The sequence below is a fragment of the Meriones unguiculatus genome, chromosome 10 (genome assembly GCF_030254825.1).
Source record: "Meriones unguiculatus strain TT.TT164.6M chromosome 10, Bangor_MerUng_6.1, whole genome shotgun sequence".
Classification (NCBI taxonomy): Eukaryota; Metazoa; Chordata; class Mammalia; order Rodentia; family Muridae; genus Meriones; species Meriones unguiculatus.
This window is the reverse complement of record NC_083358.1, coordinates 88,925,105-88,949,777: the sequence shown is the minus strand read 5'-3', so window position 1 is coordinate 88,949,777 and position 24,673 is coordinate 88,925,105. Positions and strand designations below refer to the sequence as shown.

The 24,673-nt window shown below is 43.4% G+C and overlaps 1 protein-coding gene across 1 annotated transcript in view; it reads left to right on the top strand.

The window, feature by feature from the left end:
* Window positions 1-24,673, top strand: part of Frrs1 (ferric chelate reductase 1) — a 49,048-nt gene that overhangs the window by 21,282 nt on the left and 3,093 nt on the right. The window contains exons 4-16 of the mRNA XM_060392828.1: window positions 936-1,072; window positions 2,674-2,768; window positions 3,913-4,060; window positions 6,976-7,158; window positions 13,162-13,260; window positions 14,650-14,797; window positions 18,246-18,359; window positions 19,602-19,717; window positions 20,989-21,075; window positions 22,207-22,304; window positions 22,556-22,614; window positions 23,956-24,099; window positions 24,593-24,654. Of these exons, the coding sequence (XP_060248811.1) occupies window positions 936-1,072; window positions 2,674-2,768; window positions 3,913-4,060; window positions 6,976-7,158; window positions 13,162-13,260; window positions 14,650-14,797; window positions 18,246-18,359; window positions 19,602-19,717; window positions 20,989-21,075; window positions 22,207-22,304; window positions 22,556-22,614; window positions 23,956-24,099; window positions 24,593-24,654 (1,490 nt within the window). The remainder of the gene's footprint in view (window positions 1-935; window positions 1,073-2,673; window positions 2,769-3,912; window positions 4,061-6,975; window positions 7,159-13,161; window positions 13,261-14,649; window positions 14,798-18,245; window positions 18,360-19,601; window positions 19,718-20,988; window positions 21,076-22,206; window positions 22,305-22,555; window positions 22,615-23,955; window positions 24,100-24,592; window positions 24,655-24,673) is intronic.

Sequence of the window (24,673 nt, the reverse complement as noted above, 5' to 3'; positions counted from 1 at the left end):
TAGCTAGGAATCCTGGCCTTATAAGGGTAAAGAATAAGTTTAAAGCTCTGGGGAAAAAAAAAGGAACCGAGGTAACAGTCTTTATGGAGCGGTAAGTTTTCTTGGCCAGTTACTGAGAGCTGTAGGGTGGTGAGGATACTTGGGCAGAATGGCTTCTTTTCTGATTCACATTAATGAACAGCTCCCTGGGGAAAGTGGAGGAGCTGAGCTAAAACAATGTAAACCTAAGCAGTAACACCCCGAAATTAGCGTAGCCTCAATAGAAATTCTTAACAAAAAAGAACGTATGAAGAAATAAACCTGGAATGCCCTGTCTGATCAAGTTGTCTCTTAGAATTTTACTCCACACAAGAGAGTATTAAATACGGTCAGATTCGTAGTGAAGAAACAAGTTCTTGCTTCCATCTAGAATTTTCGAAATTGGTTTTTCCCAATAGGTTGTTACCTAGCCATCACTCATGCTTTAACCCCCTTGTGGAATGGTGCTAGGCCTGATGGCACAGGTCTATAATCTCAGCTCCTCAGTAGTCTGAGACAAGATGATCGTAAGTTCAAGGCCAGCCTGTGCTACAGAATGAGTTCAAGGCTAGCCTGAGTAACTCACTGAAAACCGGTTTCAAAATAAACAGCACAAGAGAGTTGAAGATGTAATTCCATGTGCAGTGGTTACCTAGCATATGCAAGGTCCTAGGTTCAATGCCTGGTGCTGCAGAATAAACAACCATCCCACCCCAAACAAACAAACAAAACCCCAAAACATGGCAGACATGCTCTATGGGACATGGTTTAGATGTCCGTCTTTCTGCAGATGGCTTCTAATCTGTGTGGTTTTGCAGGGACACACCTGATTCTAACTAACTGAGCTTCTTCTAAATGCTCTCTCATGGAATATTTTTAAACCTTTTACCCCAACGTCTCTTTTGTCTGTTGCTCAGTTACTCTATCAGGACCACCGTTTAAAGGCTTTCTCTTAGAAGCCCGTGATGCTGAGGATCTGAGTGGCCCTCCTGTTGGCTCCTTCACACTGATTGACAGTGAAGTGTCACAGCTTCTGACTTGTGAAGACGTACAGGTTTGTGTGTAGTTTGAAGTTCATTTCTCTTGTTTCTTTTGGGATGGTTTCAGTCTAGGGTGGTGATTGCATGATCAGTGATGGCATCATCATGTGTAGCGGGCATTTGAATAGATTTGCAGTCAACATACCTTACCACTGGTTTACATAGCAGCATCTAGGAAAGGCTGGGTAATAGCTTGAAGAGCTTATGTGGTCGTGTTTATGTTACATTTCGAAATATTGACTTAAAATTTAAGATAAGTACGTTGGGCATGGTGGTGCACGCCTTTAATCCCAGCGCTCCAGAGGCAGAGGCAGGTGGATCTCTCAGTTCCAGGCCAGCCTGGTCTACAGAGACAGTCCCAGGACAGCCAGGGCTACACAGGGAAACCCTGTCTCCAGAAAAACAAAAATAACTTTTTAAGTGTATATGTGCATGTGAGCGTGTGTGTGTGTGTGTGTGTGTGTGTAGGAGGAGGAGCAGCGGGCATGCCATCATGCGTGTGAAGGTCAGGAGAGAACTTGATGGAGTCAGTTCTCTCCTTCCACCCTTATATATGCTCTGATAACCAAACTTAAGTGTCAGGCTTATGTCATTGGGGATCAAGTGCCTTTACCTGCTGAGCTGTCTTACTGGCTCCCAGTGTACTGATTTTTAAACGATTTCAGTATTGAGGAGACAGTTTTATAATGAGACAGGGTGTAGGTTTTGACATTTATTCATTCATTCATTCATTCATTCATTCATTCATTCATTCTGTAAAGACTATGTCAGGAATTTTGCTGTGTGCAAGAGATGTGGTAACAAACAAAGACTTACTCCTTTTCCTTGGAAAACTTGAACTCTCTTGCTGAGTAGAGAGCCCATGGACTCTGGGTAGCTGGCACAAGGGTAGGACAGACACATAAGTAGAAGAGTATGATGGCTTAGGTTGGAGTGTGTACAAAGTCAGTGGGAGACACAGCAGTGGAAGTCACAGACTGCAGCAGGGGAATTCTGTTAGGTTTGAAGAATGTGTAGGAGTTTGTCAGGTGAAAGAAAGTGGAAAACAGGACTGTTCAAAAGGAATTGCTAAAACAGGATATATGTTTGGAGGTTTTAAATTGTATTTTTTCCTTTTGAGGAGTCTTTTGCATTTTATTCATGTTCATTAATGGAAGGAATATAAATTTAAAGTGTAAAGTAAGACTAAGAACCTTCAAATAATATTAATACACCTAATATTCATGGCTTCCTTCAGTATTAAGGTTTTTTACTTTTGGTATTTTGAGACAGGGTTTCTCTGTGTAGCCTTGGCTGTCCTAGATTTACTTTGTAGACCAGGCTGGCCTTAAACTCACAAAGATTCACCTGCCTCTGCCTCCCTGAGTGCCGGGATTATAGGGGTATGCCACTGCACCCAGCTGGCATTTAAGTTTTTGAGGATGCTAATTTGTTATACTGATACATACGACTGATAATACATTGTCAGCCAGTGGGTATGACTTTATTGAGGTCTTGGCCTTCCTCTACACAGAATGTTCTTCCTTCAAATGCTACCGTTCATTTTGCAAATGTTTGCAGTTCTGACCATGCTGAGCTGTCTGACAGGAGGTTGTTCTTTTCTATCTTATTTCAGGGTTTGGCTGTGAGTCATACATCTTCATCCAAGAAGACAGAAATTAAAGTCTACTGGAATGCTCCTAGCAGTGCCCCGAATCACATACAATTTTTGTGAGTACAAGAGCTCACATTTCTGTAGTCACTGCCTACAGCAACCATAACAAAGCATACTGCTTAGCCCCCAAATATTTGCCTGGGTTGGAGAGCTTTAGTAGTTACTAATACAAGAGCCGTCTTGCTTCTTTTCTATATTGGTACTGGAGACATCTTGCTGTGCAGGAACTCCCTATGCAGATGAATCTGGCCTTGAACTTGTAGCAACCCTCCTGCTTCTGACTCTTGAAAGGACCTGGCTTTTTTTTTTTTAGCTTCTTTTTTTGCTTTATCCTTCCAAGTGCTTGGATAACAGTCATGCATCACCAAGCCTGGTAGAACCTGGTACTTCAGGGACATTTACTAGATGTTGCTGAGTGGGTGAAGTGTTCCACTCCTAAGAGCCATCAATTAGTACTTGAGTCTGTGGTATGCACAGTAACACTTCCTGCTTTAGTGCGAGAGTGTAAGTAAAACAGGGCTGAGAGTTGGATGACTGCTTTGGTGGCACTACAACTTGTAGATAGCTTATCAGAAAATCAAGCGCTGCATGCCTTTTGGAGTTGTGAAACCAGAATTACAAGAGCGTCCTTTTCCTATTCATCTGCATTAGACAGAATGGGGTGTCTTAAAAGCCATGTAATGATGCCTGAGTGGTGTTCCGGATGTATGCGTACCTTACAGGAGAGGATTTTCTTCTGTTTATCTTTGTCCGCAGGCTTCCAGCGCTCTGGAGCGCTGTTCTGCGCATATGTGTAAGATGCTGAGGCGGACCCGAATGAGCACTTGGATTCAGGCAGCCTCTGTGGTTCTTCGTTGGGTGGCTGCCTCTTAATGCACGCTCTTTGGAGGAGTGTGACTAGTCATTCACTGTGAAATGGCTAGGAGTGTGCTCTTGGGTCAGGGTGGAGAAACCCACAGAGTTTAGTTGTGCAGTCCATCATTCGTGGCTGCTGTTGATAAAAGAACAGACAATAAAAAAGAGGGAGTGAGAGAGTAATAAGGTTCATCTAGTAATGGGTGGAGGACAGTCCTTAGAGATTTGCCACATACATGCGTGTTCTTCATTTGCCTCTTCCCACGTATTTTTCACTTTCGGATTTGATTTCTTGTGATGGGCCACTGTGGGCTCTTGTCTAATCCCATGGGCGTTCTCTTTCAGAGCCACAGTTGTTCAGAAGTATAAAATCTATTGGGTGAGGATTCCTAGTCATGTAATTTCCCAACCAAATGCTCCTCCCTTTACAACGCCTAAAGCCACAACACAGCCTTTGACAACGTCATCTTCTGCCTCGCACTTAACCAAGCCAGTAAGTAACATCTCCAACAAATATGATTTTGAGTAGCTTTCCTGGCAACTGAGTCTGGTTCAGTCTGCATTATCTGTACTGGGCCATGGGAGGGAGTTTTTGGGTTCTCTGTAGAAATCTGAAGGAAGTCTTCATTACAACAGTATGGTTTACAGGTTTGAATAAAGGGCATAAAAGAGTCTACATTCAAAGTATAGTTGCAACATTCACAAGCAGTTTTGATAGCAAGTAGAGGGTGTGTGTTCACTTGAAAATGAAGTTGAAAAAGCTTACCCCTCCCTTCCTCTGTCTTTTTTGTTTGTTTTTTTTTCTTCCTGCTGACTGTTACATAGAGAGGAAGTTTCTCTGTAGTGGCCCTGGCTGTCCTGGAAATCACTTGCCTCAAACTCACAGAGATCTTCCCTATCTCTTCCTTGTGCTGGGATTAAAGGTGTGAGCAACTACTGCCTGGAGAGGAGTCTTGAGGTGGCAGTATGGTATAGATTTTATTTTGCTAAGAACTCAGTGGTGTATGACAGTAGCTGCCCATCATCCTGGAAGAAGTGAGGAGGCAGAGGCAGGAGGATGTTTGCAAATTTGAGGCCAGTCTCACTTACATGGTGAGTTCTAGGCCAGCATGAACTATATAGTAAGACTATTTCAACTCTCTTCCCCTCAGCAAATAAACAAGCAGATGAAACAATGTAGGAAGTTTGAGGCTAGCCTGAGCTACAAAAGGCTCTGCTCACTATGCCCCCCAGCTCCTGCACCAACACTAGCCGGATGTTTAGTAGGAAAAAAGAAATCTGTTGTAATCGTGTCAGCTGGAAATCCATTTAGGCTTTGTGATTCAAAAGATCGATGACTGAAAAAAAAAAATCTTGGCAAGAGTAATGCGTATTTGAAACCCTGGGCAGGTTTTCACGGAAGGAAACTTTGAATTAGCCCGCTTGCTTCAGAAGTGCATGTATAGAATGAAAAGGTGTCAGCATCGCCATAGCTGAGAGAACACGGCTGTGCCCAAGTGCCGACTTGCCTGCCTTTCGTGGGTCTGTGGAGGAAATTATTCCTGTTTCAACTTCACTTAAGGATGAGAAACGATCATGTGCAGCTCTTCCTTGCCGAGAATAGCTGTCAAAACTGTGAATACATTTTTTTCCATCTGTGCCTTGTGCCTCACAGACACGGGGTAAACTCTAGGTCAGTGGTCCTCAACCTGCCTAATGCTGCCACCTTTAAAACAGTTCCTCATGTTTTGGTGACCCTCAACCCTAAAGTTATCTTTGTTGCTGTTTCCTAAATAATTTTGCTGCTGTTATGAATTGTAACACGAATGTTTGTTTTCTGATGGTCTCTGGTGACCCCTGTGAAAAGGTTATTTGACCCTTCAAAGGGTTCCCAACCCACAGGTTGAGAACCACCTCTCTGGGTCCCTTTCTATCTTCTTGTTGTCAGTACTTATCTCTTCTTTCACTAAATAAGGGCTGGAGAGGTGGCTCAGCAGTCAGGAGCACATGGTGCTCTTCTGGAGGACACGAGTTTAGAACCACAGCTTGTTGTGCACAACTCCTAGAACTCCAGCTGCAGATGATATGATGTCCTCCTCGCTGGTGTCCTTGCATCCCCAGCATGCACTCACACGGACACACATACACAAATAAAACTAAAAATGGCTAAATAAACTGCTTACCCTATGTAAGAGTAGTCTTATTTGGCCTCCTTCTCTGCAGCTTTAAACACCTCCACGTATTTGGTCATACTATAAGGAATGTTGCTCGACTGTACGATTATTAAAGAGGTTCTTATCTTGTGTTAGTTCTCACTTCACTCTTAATACTTATTTAAAAGCTGCCCTAAGTGAATAAGCAGTTTGTATATCAGCTTCCTAACAGAAAATACTGCCTTTGCACATGGTCAATAAGAGGGGCCGGTTCTTCTTGTAATCTTTACCATGCCTCTGTGCCAAGGTGATAATCTGTAACTATAGGGCGATTCATTCAGGGCCGCGGCATTTTTAGGTTTAGAAGTGACCTCAGTTCCTTTTGGATTGTCAAAGGTGGAGAGACCCTTCGAGAATAGGTTCTTTGACAGGTGGAATAGACCAAAGTGGAGCTCAGGGACCAGTCACATTTCCAAGGTGCTAGTGGCTTCTGTCTTTGCCCTACCGTGGCGAGTCTTTATGTCCCCACTAAGCCTGGTTTCAGAATCGTTAGCCCTCCTCCATTCTCACATACCACCCTGACAAGCTCTGCTTGTTTTCTGTGCCCAGTCATAGAGCTGATTTTTTTCAGGGGTGGGGTTGGGCTCGGAGGGTCTTCTTCAGCGCCGTGCTGGGAGGCTCTGAGTTCATTCAGCGTAGAACACTTGGCTGTGCCTCCTGACACAACAGGAGTTAATTTTGCTGTTGTGTGGAATGGTGGAATAAACAAGCTTCACATCTTTCCCTGTCTCATTTAACTTCAAATCTAAATGTGGATTTTCAAAGCTGTTCCCAAGATCATAAAGACTCGCCCATGTTTGGCTTGCCTGCTTTTTAAAAATACCATCTCCTGAAAACTGGAGGGTAACCAGTGAGGCAAGATGGGCAGTGTGGACTTATGCCTGGGAAATTTCTCAATGTACGGGGAACCTTGCTCCTGATCTTGGCTGGTGTGAAGTGTTTTGTATACTAAACGAACATAAGCACTCTTGTGCCACTTCAGTCCAACTAGTGTAGTTTTCCAAATTGTAATTAAAACTAATTAGGTTTGAAACTCCACAGCCGAAGAGTGCTCTGATCATTTCTAATTTGTGATGCATCTTCTGTCTCTCTACCCCCCCCCCCCCCCGCGGCCCCGTTTAGAATTTTTATGGAAAGCTTTTCTTGGCTGTTCAGTTCTCAGTAGCAAACTGCTTGTTTCACAAGGAAGACCTTCCCGTCCTTTTTATTTTTCTAGTTCAGTGCCTCCGAGTGTGGGAGAAAGAAGTTCTGTGTTCGGAGTCCTTTGACCTGTGACCCAGAGAAGGAGCCTGCCTGTGTCTTTTTGTCCTTCACCAGAGATGACCAGTCGGTGATGGTTGAAATGAGCGGTCCCAGTGAAGGCTACATTTCGTTTGCATTTTCTCACGACCGGTGGATGGTTCGTACCTGGTGCTTTTGTTCGGGGTCATAGCAGGAGGGCCATCAGAGTGACTTCTCATCAACAGTAGATTAGCTGTGTCTTCCAGAGTTGAGTGATCACAGCTAAGGGTAGATTAGGAAAGGAAACACTAAGAACAGATCTGAACTTACTTTCTTATTTATTTATTTATTTATTTATTTATTGGTGCGGCACGATATTTCTTGGGGGAGGGGGCATCAGTTCTTCTGCCTTCCTCATAGTTGCTCAACCCCTCCTGCTTGACACAGATGTGCTTGCCTACCCTCTTCTTGATGAACTTGAGCGCGCACTTGGCCTTACACACCTTGAGCGTCTCCACGGCACAGCACCCTAGGGCGTGAAGCCGCACACCTCCCTGATCATGCCCTGTAGGAACTTGGTGTGTTTGCTGAGCCGTCCTGGGCGCTGGCTGTGCCTCTGCTTGCTGAGGCCCACATCCGTGGTTTAGCACAGGGCATGGCTGCTGCTCCCAGATGGCGGCCGAGACAGGAAGACCACATCCGAATTTCAATGGCTGTTTCCTGCTTTCAGTGGAGGGTTATTCTAAGAGCAGAGCATCCTAATGACAGCTGGGAAGGTCATTTTATTTGTAGCAGATTCACAGGAATCAGAGGTGAAAGGAACGACCGCATAAAATGTCATGTTTGGAATGCCCTTCAGACCATTCAGGGGCCTATGCCTCACCACCTTTCTGTTACAGTGTCTTAAGAGAGGCCATGTGCTCTGACTGCTCCTTTGTCCCATACATGTTTCCTGAGTCTTGCTCTTTCTGGGCAGGGGTCGCTGGGCAGGTTCAGAGATTGTATGGGTGGTTTTGGAAAAGCAAATGCTGAGAGGAAAGAGGACGCTTGTGCAAATGTTGAGTCCTCTTCATGGAGGACTGGCAGTGAGCAGAGTGGATGACTCCCAGTGTAACCTGCTCATTAGGAAAGGTAAAGTCTTTGGAGACTTTTCTTTATGTCAGCGTTTCAACTTGACACTGCTTTTTAAAAAAGGGAACTTTAGCTCAAAACAATAAAATATGAAGGAAGAACCAAGGTTTATCCCACTTAAGATGGTGGCCCACGTCTTTGACCCCAGCACTCAGGGGATTAAGTAGGAGAATCAGGAGTTCAAGGTCATGGCAAATTTGAAGCCAGCTGCCTGGTCTCAAAACAAAATAAAACCAAACCAAATCAACAACAACAACAAAAACCATAGAGCAATAGTATCAAAGCAACAAGTTACCTCATGCACTTCCAAAAGTAAGAAAATTTCAACCTCTTCTCTACAGAGTTACTTTTATGGAAAGCTTTATACATTTTTATGGAAGGTAATGCTGTAATTGTGCAAAATATTTCCTCTGCTTTCTGCCTGTAATTACCATCAGATCTGCAGCTTATTCTTTTGGGAGTTCTCAGCACTAGCAAACTGAATCAAATTTGGTGCCTGAGATGAATAATGAGGTCGAGTTAAGAGTCAAATGTGCCTCTAAAGCAATAAGGCAAGGTGGTGGAAATGGCTGTTACGGGAATGGCATGGAGTTGGCTATGAAACAAACTCTGAAGATGAGTCCAGATAGGATTAAAAAGACTTGTTGGATAAACACATAATTCCCTTAAGGTGCATCTTTGGGGTGCATTAACTTATATCTGTCAGTTATGTATTATTATACATGACTGTTACAGCATATTTATCTGTCATTGAAACTTAAAAACCTTATCTCTATAACTATATAGCTCACATGCATGCTATAACACAAACAGCTCATTTTTCTCCTGCTGGCCCCAGTGAGCGCTGAGAGGGAAGGATTCCGTTGTGTTGAGTGTGAACATGGGTGTCCCACAGGTACGTTAGCTCTTGCAAACTGTAGGCGAGATGGGACAAAAGCATTTATCTCTAATTCCAGATATTTTTACCTCACTTAGAAATCTTACCTATTTCTCTTACAGTGCTCATCAAAAGTGTTTATAAAAAGATTTACTTCTGCAGGTGCAGCTGGTTTACAGAGGAGCCCTGCTTACTGATTAAAATCAGACGGACACCTGGTTGCCTAAATTGGTGGCAATGGATCATCTTCAGAATACAGTTTTAAAGGGCTTATTTCTATTTAAGATTGTTATTTTCAAAACTTCAGTGTATTTTTTTTTAAATTGACTGCTAATATTTTATTTTTTTATTTTATTTTATTTTATTTATTTATTTATTTATTTATTTATTTATTTATTTTTTTATCAGTTACATTTTATTAACTCTGTATCCCAGCCGTGTCCCGATCCCTCATTCCCTCCCAGTCCCTCCCTCCCTCCCTCATCTCCACCGTGCCCCTTTCCAAGTCCACTGATAGGGGGGACCTCCTCCCCATTCATCTGATCCTGTTTTATCAGGTATCTTCAGGACTGGCTGCAAAGCTCTCCTCTGTGGCCTAACAGGACTGCTCCTCCCTTCGGGGGTGGGGAGACCAAAGAGCCAGTCATTGAGTTCCTGTTAGAAATAGTCCCTGTTCCCCTCACTTTGGGAAACCAATTGGTTACTGAGCTACCACAGGCTACATCTGAGTGGAGGTTCTAGGTTATATCCATACATGGTCCTTGGTTGAATGTCAGTCTCAGAAAAGACCCTGTGCCCAGATATATTTGGTCCTTGTGGAGCTCCTATCCTTTCCCCATTAGACTAACTCCCCTTCTTTCTTATGTGATTCCCTGTACTCTGCCAAAGGTTTGGTCATGAGTCTTTGCTTTGAAAACACTGCTAGTTAGAGTCTTTCAGATGCGCTCAGTAGACTCCTGTCATACGTTCAATGCACATCCCATCTGTCTTTCTAAACGAGGATTGATCATCTTACCCCATGTCCGCTCAATTGATTATCTTTTTTAGGTGTATAGATTTCATTATGTTTATCATATCTTATAGATCTATATAAGTGAGTATATCCCATGTTTGTCTTTCTCCTTCTGGGATATTTCACTCAGAATGATCTTTTCTAGATCCCACCATTTGCCTGCAAATTTCATGATTTCCTCCTTTTTGATTGCTGAGTAGTATTCCATTGTATAAAAATACCACTTCAGTGTATTTTTATAAAACTTTTTTTTTTTCTTTCGAGACAGGTTAGCCCATCTCACTGTGTAGCCCTGGCTGGTCTGGAACTCGCAGACCAATCTGGCTTCAAATGCCCATGGATCTGCCCGTCTCTGCCTCTTGAGCACTGGCATTAAAGGCGTGTGACACTTCACTCAGGGTCCTGTTATTTTTGACTATAATATAAATTTAGATACTGAAAATGTTTGCTGTTCTAACGGCTGATTGGATAACCTAAATTCTACCTTAAAAAAAATTAGCCCATAAATTGACAGCAATTGCTTTCATCACTAAAATTGGTGAAACATATAATTTTCTGAATTTTTGCTGACAGTGGCTTGCTTATTTTTTCGTTTTGGTCTTCCTTACCTGCAATTTTTATTATATGGTATAAAGTCCATCAGGAAGACACATTTTATCCCCCTTTCCCTCTTAAGTAAAACAAAGTCAATTTACACACACAGAACAGGTTGCTTCTGTGATCCTCCGAAGTGTGGAATGTCTGCTCATACACCAAGCAAACAATTGCTTTTGCTGTTCAACCTGGTGATGGTGTCAGATCTCAGGGCTTGAGGGCTCAGTCTCCAGGACTGCCTAGCCTCCTACTTCAGATGGTAATCACAACCCCCAGCTTGTTTAACCTGTGCTTTTGACTCTGGGATGACAAGCCAGGGTTTCCAATACCTCCTCCTGGGGATGGGCTATTCAAACAAGGTCAGGGAAGCATGCTTTCCTGTTTATTATAAATGATATTCCAAAGGATACCAAAAGAGAGGTGCACACTGCAAGGGGTGTGTGTGGGAAGTGGCAGGGGCCTCCATGGCTTCCTGGGTACACCATTTTTCAAACCCAGGTCCTTTAGCCACTGAGCCATCTCTTCAGCCCGTTTTAGGAACCTCAAGTTCAGCTATCTGGAAGTTCTCCAAACCTTGTCCTTTTGGGGTTTTGTAGATACTTCTTTCCATCGGGATGATCGACTGAATCTTTGACTGTTGATGACTAACTTGACCTTCAGCAGTTTCTACACTTTCGGTGTATTGGGAGTGAGGTTAGGATCTTAATCCTTGAATCTTATAGGTATCAGGGGCTACTAGTCATCAGTCAACCCGTTAACACAACATTAAACAAACAAACAAACAACAACAACAACAAATCTTTGGAGAGTCCAGAAATCTTTAGGAGTCCTATACTAGGAGATGGGGATGAAGGCAGCTTATGTATTTTGGTGTATTGTACTTGCCACATATTATCTTGTTGCACACATAATTTTTCATTGACCAAACTCTCTAGGTTATTCCCACTTCTGATCTTATTTGAACCTTAGATTGTAGATTTTACTGTGGTTTCTCCCGCCTCCACTTATTTATTTGTTTTATTTATTTACTCGTTCACTTATTTGTTTTATCTATCTATCTATCTATCTATCTATCTATCTATCTATCTATCTACCTGTCTATTTGTTTATTTGTGGTGTTGGGGATCAAACTCAGGGCCTCATTACATATTATCCTGAGCTACATCTTCAACCCCACTGTTCCTTTTATAAACTTTAAACTTGCAGAAACGCCTAAAGAATAGTACAATAAATGCCATTAGTCATTCGCCTAGATTTGCCATTTGCCTTTATTCTTGTATGTCCGGGTCCATTCCTCTGTCTCAGTTAACTTTTGTGGTATATACAGTTTTCCTTCTTAAACTTTTTGAGGGTAAGTAGATATGACAGCATTTTATCCCAAAGATTTTGGTACATCTGTCCTGAGTACAAGAACATTCTCTTGCAGTTACCACAATTTTATCACATTGAGAAAATTTGATAATGATACAATCATTTTGTGCACCAAATAGTTTATATTCTGTTTCCCCCAATTGTCCCAATAATGTTTTCTTTAAAAATTTTTAAGAGAAAATTCTCATCCAAGACTCAAGCAGTTGTCATCTGATGCATGTATGTGTCTTGATCTGCTTTATTTTAGAAGTTACTCCACTTTTTTTTTCTTGATTTTTTTCCCCCCTTCTTCTTTCAGACCAGTAGCTTTGTAGAGCATTCTGCTATTTACATGGTAGATTCACTCCCAGCTATTTATTTACTTTCAAGACAGAGTTTTGCTGTGTAGCTGTGCCAGCAGGCTCAAGCTCTCAGAGGCCTCAAGCTCTGCTTGCCCCTGCCTCTCGGGTGCTGAAGATAGAGGTGTGTAGATAAGTGGTTATTTTTTTAGCTACCAAAATAAGCAACCAGATGTTGTTTTAAAGAGAGAAAATCCCAACTGTTCAATTTTACCAATAAAGATTCAGGAGCCAGACGGTGGGGTGAAAACTTGCTAGCTCAGAGAGGCAGAGAAAGCACCCAGCTGACCTTCCTTCTCAGCTCATGTCCCAGAAGGAAAAAGCCAAAAAAGCAAAAAGCCGAATGCTTGCTAGCTCAGCTGATGGCCCAGGGGGAAAAGGCCTGCTTGCTCACTCAGTAGCCCAGGGAAGAGCCAACAGCTAAAAGCCCAAAAGCTAGAGAGCTAAAGTGCTAAAAGCTAAAGGCTAAGGAGCTGAAGATCTAAAGATCTAAGGAGCTAAAGCTCAAGAGCCCTTCTTCTCCACGATGTCTTAAATACCCTTCAACTCAAGGCCCCTCCTTTCTATTTAGTTCCTGTCAGCTTGTTTCTTGCTCCACCTCTTGACCTAGGGTTAACTTTATTAAATCCCAAGTACATAAAGCTCTTGGATTAAAAGTGTGTACTAGGGCTGAACCACACAAAGAAAGATACAGGTTTTTACAGTGTACAATCTCAGGGTTCACAATGGGATCAAATACACTGCACCATCAGTTCTCTAGACTCCAAACAGATCATTTGCTCCTGAGTCAATCATGTTTTCAAAGCACCAAATGCTATTCGATCAGGGACTCCTAAATATAACACACTTGTTTTTCAGGGTGACGATGACGCTTACTTGTGCATTTGTGAAGACCAGACAGTGGATATACAGCCTTCCCGCTTGACAGGGCGAAGTCACCCTGTGATGGAGTCCAGGGTGAGTGGGAAGAGGCTGGGAACCCGTCTTCCTGGCCCACTTCCCTGCGCCTCTGTGGCTGCCTCTGCCTGCTTGTGTGTGGGAGCCTCCGGCCCTGGTGGCCCTGGAAAATGATCTTCTCCTGATTGCCAAGAAACACTCTGCACTTAAAAAGCGCAAGACGAAAGTTTTCTACTTGGAGATGATTAATTCTTGCTCATGTCACTTAAATCCTTTTCACTACATCTTACGAAAAAGTATTTTATGGCTTATCGGCATGATCAGAGCATTCACGCCTTTCCAAAAGCTTATAGGTCAGTCTTTTTCTTCTTCTTTTTTTTTTTTAGAAGAGACTTTGGGCAGGGTGCACTGGGTTCAACCCCCAGCATACATAATTTGGGTGTAGTGGCATATAACTAGCAGTTAGCCTATGGAACATGAGGATCAAAAGTTCGAGACTGGGGCTGGAGAGCACTTGCTGCAGAGGACTAGGATTCTGTTCTCACCAGCCACGTGGTGGCCCACAACTTTCTGTAACACTAGTTCCAAGGGATGCAGTGTCCTCTTCTGACCCATGTAGACACCAGGCGTATACATACATGTAGACAAAAGACTCATACACATAAAAGAAGATGAGTAAATTCTAAATCCAAAAAAAAAAAAAAATAGTTTTAAGTCCACCCTTTATTACATAGTGAGTTCAAGGCTAGCCTGGACTATACCTGTCTCAAAAAACAGTCAGTCCAACAGAGAAACAGCCAAACTTCTGTTGCGGAAGTATTTCTCGGCTGCCGGGAAGGAGGGACATGTGTAAGCACCGATGTCCAGGTGGTTGCCTTGTGTGTCCCTCGCTAGATCTGTGCCAACGTGAAGCATTTTTTTTCGTAGGACAGTTGGTACTCAAATGTGCTGTGAAGGAGTGGTGGCTCTTCCTTAGTGTCACCACGAGTGAAGTGTGGTGAAGCAGCGCCTTCCTGACCTGACGCCCCCATGTGCCTAGCTTTGCTGGGATTCTTCTGGCTCCGCGTTGCACGCTGGTCTCCCGGGTGTTGCTTGCTGCTTTTTTCTCTTCAGCACTTCTGCGTTGTTGTGCTGGTGGCCAGTCGGGGCTAGCACAGCAGCTAGATTTTTCTAACCTGGGTGGAGGACCTGGGAGGTTCTGGCTCAGAGTGAAAAGTAGCTTTAAGAATGTTAGCCAAGAGGCATAAAGACCAACCGGCGGAATAATAATGAAAAAAATCTTGGTATTCTTTGAAGGGGAAAAAAAAACCAAGGACATGAAAATGAGCAATGAAAACCTGCATCCCCAACCTGAGAGAAAGGAAATGGAAGAGGTCAGGGGTTTGAGCCTGTCTTCTTTTTAGCAAGCCTTTGGGAAGTGTTGAGAAAGCCCCCTTTGTGTGTTTGTAGGGGACTCTTGAGGATATGGCCTGGCGGCTGGCGGATGGCGTCATGCAGTGCTCCTTCAGAAGAAACATCACCCTTCCTGGGGTGAAGGATAGATTTGTGCTAAATGAAAGCTACTACATATTCCTCGCAGAAGGTGCAGCCCACAGTGGTAAGCACTTGGCTTGAATCTGCGTTTGCACACTATTTCTCTCCCGCCCATTCCCCTCTCCTTTTTGGACAGGACTTACAGTTGCTCATTTTAAGGTGTTCTTTTTGACTTTGTGTTACGTTTCTGCCTTTGTTGCTCTGAAAACCACACAGAATGTCAGCCAGGTTATAAGGCAGCGTTGCTTATGACTTCAGTGGCCCCTGCTTTGTGCAATGAACTTGGGCCAGAACTGTAAGTGCCTTGTAAGAAGTATGTATGTATGTATGTGTTTGGGCTTTGCTGGATGTAGTGACTGGGCTGTTCCTAGGAACAGTGCCTTTGGGTTGTTGCAAGAAAGGCCAGCTTGAGTGGGACAGTCTATCCAATCTGGATCTGGTCTCCTTAGACATGAGCTTCTCCAGGAGGCAGAGCAACAGCCCTAAGGAAGAGGCAGAGCAACAGCCTTAGGGAAGAGGCAGAGCAACAGCCCTGGCAGCAGAATCAAGGTAGAAGGGGGTTGTGCCTGCTTGCTTCTCTGCTGTGTCATTTTCTATCTGGCATCTTCCTAAGTACAATGGAAACTGTGATCCCAGTATTCTTTAGGAATATGAACAATTAGTTTTAGTTTTATTTTGTTTATTTGTCTTTGTTTTGTCTTGTCTTTGTTTTGTCTTGTATTGAGACAGTCTTGCTATGTAGCCCTGACTGGCCTGAAACTCTCTGTAGACCAGGCTGGCCTTGAACTAATAGAGGTTCGCCTAGTTCTGTCTACCGAGGGCAGAGATTAAAGGCATGTGCCACCCTGTTCAGCCTCATCTTTGTTTTCTTAAACAGTATCTTCAGTATGAGCACCTTTGCCACCTTGTTTATTTCTAACATTCATTCCAACACGACACTTCTTTTATCTGTGGTCAGGATTACCAAACACTTAATTGATACATTACCGATTAAGTTTGCTTCTCTGTTGCTCCAACCGGAAGCACCTTATGGGAGATGAAAGGTTGTGTTTGACAGGTTACTGTCCATCATCAAGCGGAGCCAACGTGGGAGCTGGAGGCAGGAACTGCAGCAAAGACCGTGGAGGAACACTGTTTACTGGCTTGCCTCCTCTGCCTTGCTCAGCTGCTTATACATCCCAGGACTACCTGCCTAGGGATGGTACTGCCCACAGCGGGCTGGGCCCCACCACATCAACCATTAATCAAGCAAAAGACCTACTGACATGTCTAAAGTCCAATTGAACTGAGGTTTCTTCGTCCCAGGGGACTCTAGTTTATATCAAGTTGATAAAAAACTAACCAGCACAGTTACATTTTGTTGTTTTCACTAAGCCACAGTTAAATGATCACCTCATACTTTGTTGGCTTGTATGCAGGTGTTTTGATGTGTCTTCATTGTGATTTTAGTTTTTATTTCCTATTTAAACCAATAGTTTAAAAAAATCCTGTTAAAAGTATCTGGCAAGACATTCCCTCTTTTTTTTTTTTTTTTAATTTGTTATACAGGTTATTTATCCTTCATATATTTTTTAAAGTTAATTTAGTTAATTCAATTAGTGTGTGTGTGTGTGTGTGTGTGCATGGGTATACACAATTGCTCTTGGTTAGAGGACAGCTTTGCTGAGTCAGTTCTTCCAGATTATCAGGTTTGCAATACAAGCACTTGTGCCTGCTGAGATATCTCACAAGCCCTGTCCTTTTAAAATTACTGTGATATAGGCTGTTGCCTGATTTCTATTATTTGTTTTCGACAAAAGTTTATATATCTATTATATCGAGTTTCTTATTATTTTTGTACTTGCATAGTTTTCTAAATATATGTATACTCTATAATTTATTCTATTGTAGTGATGGGCATTTAGTTTACATTTTCATTTAAAACAACATAAACTGTTGCTATAAATATTTGTGTGCATATATTTTTGGTTCAAAATCATTATGCAGAGAGGAGGCAGAAAGATTGTAAGAGCCAGAGGAGATGGATGACTCCAAGGAAACAGCATCCTCTAGACACATAGGGCTGCTGCACATATGAACTCAGAGACTGTGACATCGCGAACAGGACCTGCACATGTTCAAACCAGACAACATCTCAGCAAGGAAAAGAGGAGGTGGACATGGAGCCTTATTTTTTAACCAAGAAGCTAATTGTAATTGATACCTGCTGGGAAAGGAGAAATAGATTTTCTCCAATGCAGTGTCACTGGGTATATCAACCAGATGTCAGGGTTTAAAATTTTTTCTTCCTGTAGCATAAACATACATACACATATACATATACACATACATACATATATATGTGTGTGTGTGTATATATATACACACACACACATATATATGTACATACTTGGAATAATCCCTAGCAATAAAAGAAAAAATAAGGCCAGACATGGTAACATATGCCTTTATTTTTTCTTTTTTTTAAATTTATTTATTTTTTATTAATTATAGTTTATTCACTTTGTATCCCAGCTGTAGCCCCCTCCCTAGTCCCCTCCCAATCCTACCCATCCTTCCTCTTCTCCTCCCATGTCCCTCCCCCAGTCCACTGATAGGGGAGGTCCTCTGCCCCTTCCTTCTGACCCTAGCCTATCAGGTCTCATCAGGACTGGCTGCATTGTCTTCTTCTGTGGCATGATCAGGCTGCGTCCCCCTCAGGAGGAGGTGATCAAGGAGCCAGCCACTGAGTTCATATCAGAGACCGTCCCTGTTCCCCTGACTAGGAAACCCTTTTGGACACTGAGCTGCCATGGGCTACATCTTTTTAGAGACAGGATTTCTCTGTGTGTAGCCCTGGCTGCCCTAGGATTCACTCTGTAGACCAGGCTGGCCTCAGCCTGCCTCTGCCTCCCGAGTTCTGGGATTAAAGGCATGTGCCACTACCACATCTCTCTTATCCTTTTACGTATAAAAGGATACGTGTGCTTGTGTGCCTCTGCACCATAGTGTTCCTGCTACCCTGAGAGGTCTGAAGAGCATGTCAGATTCCCAGATCCTGAGCAAATGCTCTAACCACTGAGCCAAGTCTCCAGCCCTTTCCTTCATCTCTCTTTGTCATTTAAACCGAGTCCTATATCAAAATGCCTTTCTCAGTTGTCTGCCTATTTTCTGCCCAGGCCCGGAATCTGTTAGAATGCAGGCATGGTTAAAGGTGGGTAGCTTTAAGACACATCTGTTAGTATTCAAGAATTACACTGGGTATTTTCAGTGGCTTGTCATCAGCCATTATTTCGACATTGTTTAACCTGTTAATAGCACACGCTGGTTTTTGTCACTGCAAACTCTTCTATTCCTAGTCCCTGTTTTGATTCACCTTGCTGTTGTCTAAATTCTTTCTTTAATTTTCAGGAAAGCCACATGTTCTCACAGATATCTTTATGCAGCTCTTACATGGGCATGCCAACTTTTCCCATTTGACTATTTTTCATTACTGTAAAGCATTTTCTTTCTATTCTGTGTCCATGTCTCAGGCCGAATTTTTAGGCACTCCCAGCAGCCTTTGATAACATATGAAAAATATGACGTGACAGGCGCTCCAAAGAACGTAGGAGGATCCCACTCCATACCCCTTTTGAAGGCTCATGGTAAGTTCATGGGGCACCTTTCTTACGTTTTGTGGAATACCCTAACCAACGAGCAGGTGTTGGCTGGATTGGGAATGGCGGCAGGCGTCACTTAGCAAATTTTCATGACTCTTACCTACAAACATCAACGTTTTCAGGTAGACGGCCCATCTCGATATTTGCCAATTTTTATTAAAAGTGGAAAGGAAATTTAATTCACCGGTGTTTAATACCGGTGACCCATTAAAATCAGCCATGGAAACATCTAAATTCATCCGTCTATAGTTAAAACATTGTTCTAGTTACTGCTATCCACAGCTAGGGTTGAGTATTCCTGGGTTAGTTAATTTAATGTTTCCGAATCCTTGATAGTTTTTTTTTTTATTAAAATAAATGCAAATTAAAAAGTGGTCTGTAGTTCCGGCTGTTCAGTTGTAACAGCAGTTTGGTTTGGCAAACGCAGTTGCGCCCTTAGATCCTGCTGACGTGTTAGAATTTGAGCGTAGGAAGCACTCAGTGCTTAGGCTATGGGCATTTGAGTGACAGTGTCACGGAGCTGGGAGAGTAGCCGCTTGAACAAAAGGCTCTCGGATGCTTTGAGTCTAAAAAGGTGATTCCACTCTCGAAGTACCCTGGCTTACTGCTGAAAAGGGTTCAAAAGTAGGGAAGCAGTGCGAACGGTACCGTTCCGAAATATTAACCTGTCAGGCGCTTCCTTACCGTGTTCCCTTCACATCCTTCAGCGCTCTCCATGGCTCCCTGTGATTCCCAGCACAGAGCACCTTGGGAGCCGCTGTCCTGGCTTCAGCTGGACTCTGCTTCTGCTGTGCCTCCAGCTGGGCAGGAAGTAGATTTGGAGGTCACGTGTCTTTTTGTCTTTCGTCTGCTGTTGGGAGTAAGATTACGGAGAGGAGAGCTGCAGACATGCTGTTAGAAGGATCGTTAGGAACACAGTTTCAGTAGTCAGCTGTTTCCCCGTTCAAATGGGAACAATAAGACCGTAATAAGACCCATCAGACCGTGGCAAAGGCCAGTTTGACTAATACGTGTAAAGCCTGCGAGGCCAACGACCTTGCTGGTTGTTATCAGCAACAGCGGTGGTGAACTAAGACCTATGATGTATAGTGGGTATTTTTTGGGGGGAGGAGATCATATTTCGATCCCCCTAATGTGCTTGGCTGGCTGTTTGACCACTCGGCTTGACCGCGGACGCAGCATCTTACTGCTGTGTAACGTGAACCACTGCTTCCTTCCCTCCTGTAGGTGCCTTGATGTTTGTGGCGTGGATGACCACAGTTAGCGTAGGAGTGCTCGTTGCCCGCTTCTTCAGATCTGTCTGGTCGAAAGCTTTCTTCCTCGGTGAAGCGGCTTGGTTTCAGGTAGGCTGCAGAAAAGGCTTAAAGCGGTTTCCGTGCCGCTCGGACGTTATGGCATGAGACTTTTGTGCTTTTGGTCTTTATGTTATTTACTTGGTGTGCTTGTGTGTGTGTGCGTGTGTGCGCGCGTGCGTGTGCCATGCACACAGTGTTTGTGTGGAAGTCAGAGGACAACTTTTGGGAGTCAGTTTTGCTCTACCATGTGGTTCCTAGGATAGAACTCAGGTCATCATGCTTACCTGCTAAGCCATCTTGCAGGCCCACGTGTGCTTTCGTTTTTCATTCCTCGGCTCCTGTAGGTTTTAGATCCCCTCAATTTCCTAACTAACTGAGAGCCGATGCAAGATTACTTACAAAAGCATGGCTTTTCAAGGAGCGGGATGAACTAGGGAACATATCAGGGCCCTTATCAAAGGACTCTTCCTTACCCCTTGGTTTGTAGTGGGAGGAGCTGAGAAAGAGTCACCCACTGCACAATGTGAGTTTGAGTCACCGAGCGCCGGAAAACAGAAGCACAGGATGGTGTTCACTGCATGCCTGTCCTCTGCTGGGTGTGCCCGTGAGAGATGGATTCTCCTTACCTAACAGTCAAGATCATCTGATTCTGTGTGGGGAGAGAAACCGGAAGTGCTCTTTTCCACGCTGAGCCTTCCTGGGGGTGGAAAGATGGGGTCCTTTGGAACACAGTGAGGCTCAACAAGAACCTTTCACAGGAAGGCAGGCAGAGCAGCTTCATTTTCAAGGACTGTAGCTTGTGCATATGTGTGTATGTAGTGGTCCATCAGGAAGTATGTGCCATGAGAGTGCGGATGCCTGTATCTAGGAAGTGTTCTTAAATGTGTGGTATTAGGAAAAAATGGAGGAGTTGTTGCTTTTGAGGTTTCTCTTATCTTACCTCATTTCTCTTCTTGGTTGACAGGGTTACTTATTCTTCTTTAAAACACTTTCTGGAAATTATTGTTATTATTATTATTATTATTATTATTATTATGTATGGGAGTTTTGCTTGCGTGTGAGTCTGTGCATCACCTGTGTTCCTGAAGAGGCCAGAAGAGGGCATCAGATCCCTTAGGACTGGAGTTATAGATAGTGGTGAGCTAAGTTTTCCTTAGCTTAATGTTCTACGACACTTTATTTCTGCTGTTGCCACATAAGTGGAATGTCTGCCTCCGGTGAACCCCCCGTGATCGCCCACTGCGACACCAGCTGTCCTTTATGAAGTTAGCCGGGGCAGGCTGTTAGCCATCCTCTCACCTTGCCATCTCCCCTTGCAGGTGCATCGGCTGCTCATGCTTGCTACATCTGTGCTCACCTGCATTGCGTTTGTTATGCCTTTTGTGTACAGAGGGGGCTGGAGTCAGGTAAGTATGCCTTCTGCCAGATGCTTCCCTATAAGTCTGTTCTGATGTCAAAGCAGATTGCTGTTTTATTCTCAAAGGCGGATAATGAGGGATTTCTGTGTCTATCCTTCCTATTCTCCATTTTTTTTTTTTTTTTTGAGTTATCTGATGACTTCGCCTGGTTGGGGATCAGGAATGAAAGGAGACCACGAATACAGATTACTTGGTACTTAAATGTATTTTCAGGCTGCATTATATTTTACACATTCCCTTCAGAATGTGTATTTTCCTTATAGAATGTTGGAAATTGAAAGTATGATGTCTAAGATTTGTTTTTGTTGTTTTATGGGTGTGAATCTATGTAACTCTAGCACCAGGGGCAAGCACAGCAGTTGTGAGCTGCCTGATGTGGGTGCTGGGAACCGAACTTGGGTCCTCCGGAAGAGCAGTGAGTACTCCTAATGCTGAGCCATCTCTCCAGCTCAACCGTGATGTTTAAGAAACACGACTAATTAAATCTCTTATGATTATCATGAAGCTAACAGAAGTTGCATCTCTACTATATGACCAACAGTGCTAAGTACCTTATATATACAATTTTAAATAAATGAATTAGAATATGATGCTCACATCGCTTCCCCCCTTTCCTTCCCTTTCTTTCATTCAACTCTTCCATATCTTCTCCCTCCAACTCTTTATGTATTCCCCCCTCACACACACATACACACATACCACAAATGTAAGTGTATAACTGTATCCTGCTGTGTCCATTTGGTGTTGATCTTGTGTATATGTCTCCAGGGCTGATGCTCTATATTGGGGACTCATCCCGGGGAGAGACTAATGCTCCCTCATACAGCAGTTATGATTTGCCTGTAGTTCTTTGTCTGAGAGTTGGGAGTTCATAAGAACATTTACCCCCTTCTCTGTTAGCATGGCTCTTGGTGGCACTGTTCCAGCCATAGGCGGCCCTACTATGGGGGTGTCATGAGGTATAGTTTCTATGCCATTTCTAGAACACGTAATCTCACAGCAGACTTCTTGGTCCTCTGGCTCTTACTATCACGCCCTCATCTGCAGTGTACATGGTTTTAAGTTAGATTTAAATGGACAGGAAGGGCCGTGACTGTTTTAACGATGTCCTTTGTTCAGCGTGCAGGCTACCACCCATACCTCGGTTGTACAGTGATGACCTTAGCTGTCCTTCAGCCTCTGCTGGCCACCTTCAGACCACCTTTACACGACCCAAGGTATGGGCAGCTCTGACATATAAACACTCAGTGTGTGTCGTTCAGTGGGCAACTGATTCTTTTTCAAAGCAGAAACACTTTCCTTTTTTGTAGAATGCAGTGATGGATTGCATTTACAGTGATGGATTTTAAAACGGGTTGCTGATACCCAATTCCCCAGCAATAGAGAAATCGCATGCTTCGTAATCTCCTGGGGATTAATTATTATTCCATCACTTTAAAGACTACTGACTGGTTCTTTATTTTGGTAGGAGGCAAGTGTTTAACTGGACTCACTGGAGTGTGGGCACGGCAGCTAGGATAATAGCAGGTAAGTAACTGCAATGCCACTTACTCATACGTAATTGCTGGCTGTTTACACTGCAAGGCGTGATTTGGCTTAAATGATTTTCAGATGCATTAGTAGTCGGAGAAATTGGCTGTTGAGGAGAAATCAGCCCGGAGTATTGAAATCTAGAAAGTAATTTCTACAAGTAACCATTTAAGTCATTATTTAAGCTTAAGGTTTTAAAAAAGCGTCTTTAAAACTGCTTCATCCCCTCCCCTTGTCATTTTCCCACATTTGCCTTTGCAAGTAAATGAGGTTATGATAGTGACCCATGAAGCAGGTCAAATTAAGGTCCCTTGGGTTGAGATGGGTGAAATGAGTTTCGAACAAGCCCTCCAACTCCAGGCCATTTCCCTACTGTTTGTACTTGCGGGGCAGGTGGTTTCCAGAAGGCAGGCGGTATTATCTGACACATACTTTCTTTTCAGTACCAGGGATTGGACCCAGGGCCTCAGAGACGGTAGGCAAATGCAGCACCACTGTACATCCCCAGGCCTTTTCGTAGTTTTTATTTTCACACTGTGTCTCACCAGTTTGCCTTGACCTCACTCTGTAGCTCCCACAGTCCTTGAACTTGTGATTCTCCTGCCTCAGCCTCCCAAACAGCTGGGCATGTAAGCCGAGCCAGGCACATCTTCCATTTAACCCCTAGGGAGGCATGAGTCACGTGTTCATTTCTATTGCTTGTGGGATGAAGTGTGGGACCAGCAGTCACTTCCTCAATTCTCCCCCCCTTTTCTTATTGCAGGCTTACATTTCTGGAAAGATTAGGTATCTCTGTTGTTATCCGTGTCGGGTATTGAACCCAGGGCTTTGGGCCTGCTGGCTAGTGCTCTACCCATGATCCACACATCCTTAGTTTGTGTGTGCTGTCTTAACAATTATAGGTCGCAATGTGCTCTCTTGTCTTATAACGTCTTACAATACAGAAGACCAGATTATTGTAGCCCTAAAGATTATTCTTTTTATAAATGTTTAATGTATATAAGACATTAAATACATATTTATATTAAATATAATAAAATATATGTATACATAATACATAGTTGTGTATATATATTATATATGTACATATATATGTATATATGTTTGCCTTTCGAGACAGTGTTTCTCTGTGTAGCCTTGGCTATTTGGAACTCATTCTGTAGACCAGGCTGCCTCAAACTCAGAGATCCACCTGCCTCTGCCTTCTGAGTGCTGAGATCAAAGGTGTGCGCCATGATTGCCCAGCTGTTAGTATGTTTTAGTTGATGTAATGTGCAACATTTATATTTTCACTGGGCACTGAGTTTTTTTTTTTTTTTTTTTTTTTTTTCTACACAGTGGCAGCAATGTTCCTAGGAATGGATTTACCAGGACTGAAACTCCCCGGTCCACAGAAGACCTATGCGATGATGGGCTTTGTGGTCTGGCACATTGCCACCGAGGTGGTTCTGGAGATACACGCTTACCGGCTCTCCCGAAAAGGTAACCCACTTGGGATGTCCTATTGTGGGGCTGGAGAGATGGGGCATGTTGTGCAAGCATGAAGATCTGAGTTCAAATCTCCAGCACCCGAGTAAAAAGCCAGGTATGGGTGTGTGTGTCTATAAACCTTTGAGCTGTGAGGAAATGGAGACAGGAGGATTGCCGGGATTTGATGGCTGCCAACCTAGCTCCAAGTTCAGTGAGAGACCTTGAGTGAAGGAGATAAGGCAAAGAGTCCCCATGTGTGTTTGTATGCTCGTACCCACATATGCACACACCCACATACACATACACACACACACATGCACACACATGCACACAAGTGCACACACACTCCACGTTTAGAATATTTGCAACATTTAGTAGACTGAAATGGCCAAATCTATATCCTGGAAAACTGGGGAACGCCAGGACTCAGGTTTTATCTTATTTTTCGCGACAACAAGTTTACTTGAGTGTCGCCATTCTCATAAGCGTGCGTTGTTCTTGGCAGTTGAAATACTGGATGACGACAGAATTCAGATCCTTCAATCCCTGACGGTCGCAGAAGCAGAGGTGAGAGTCCCTTGTTTAT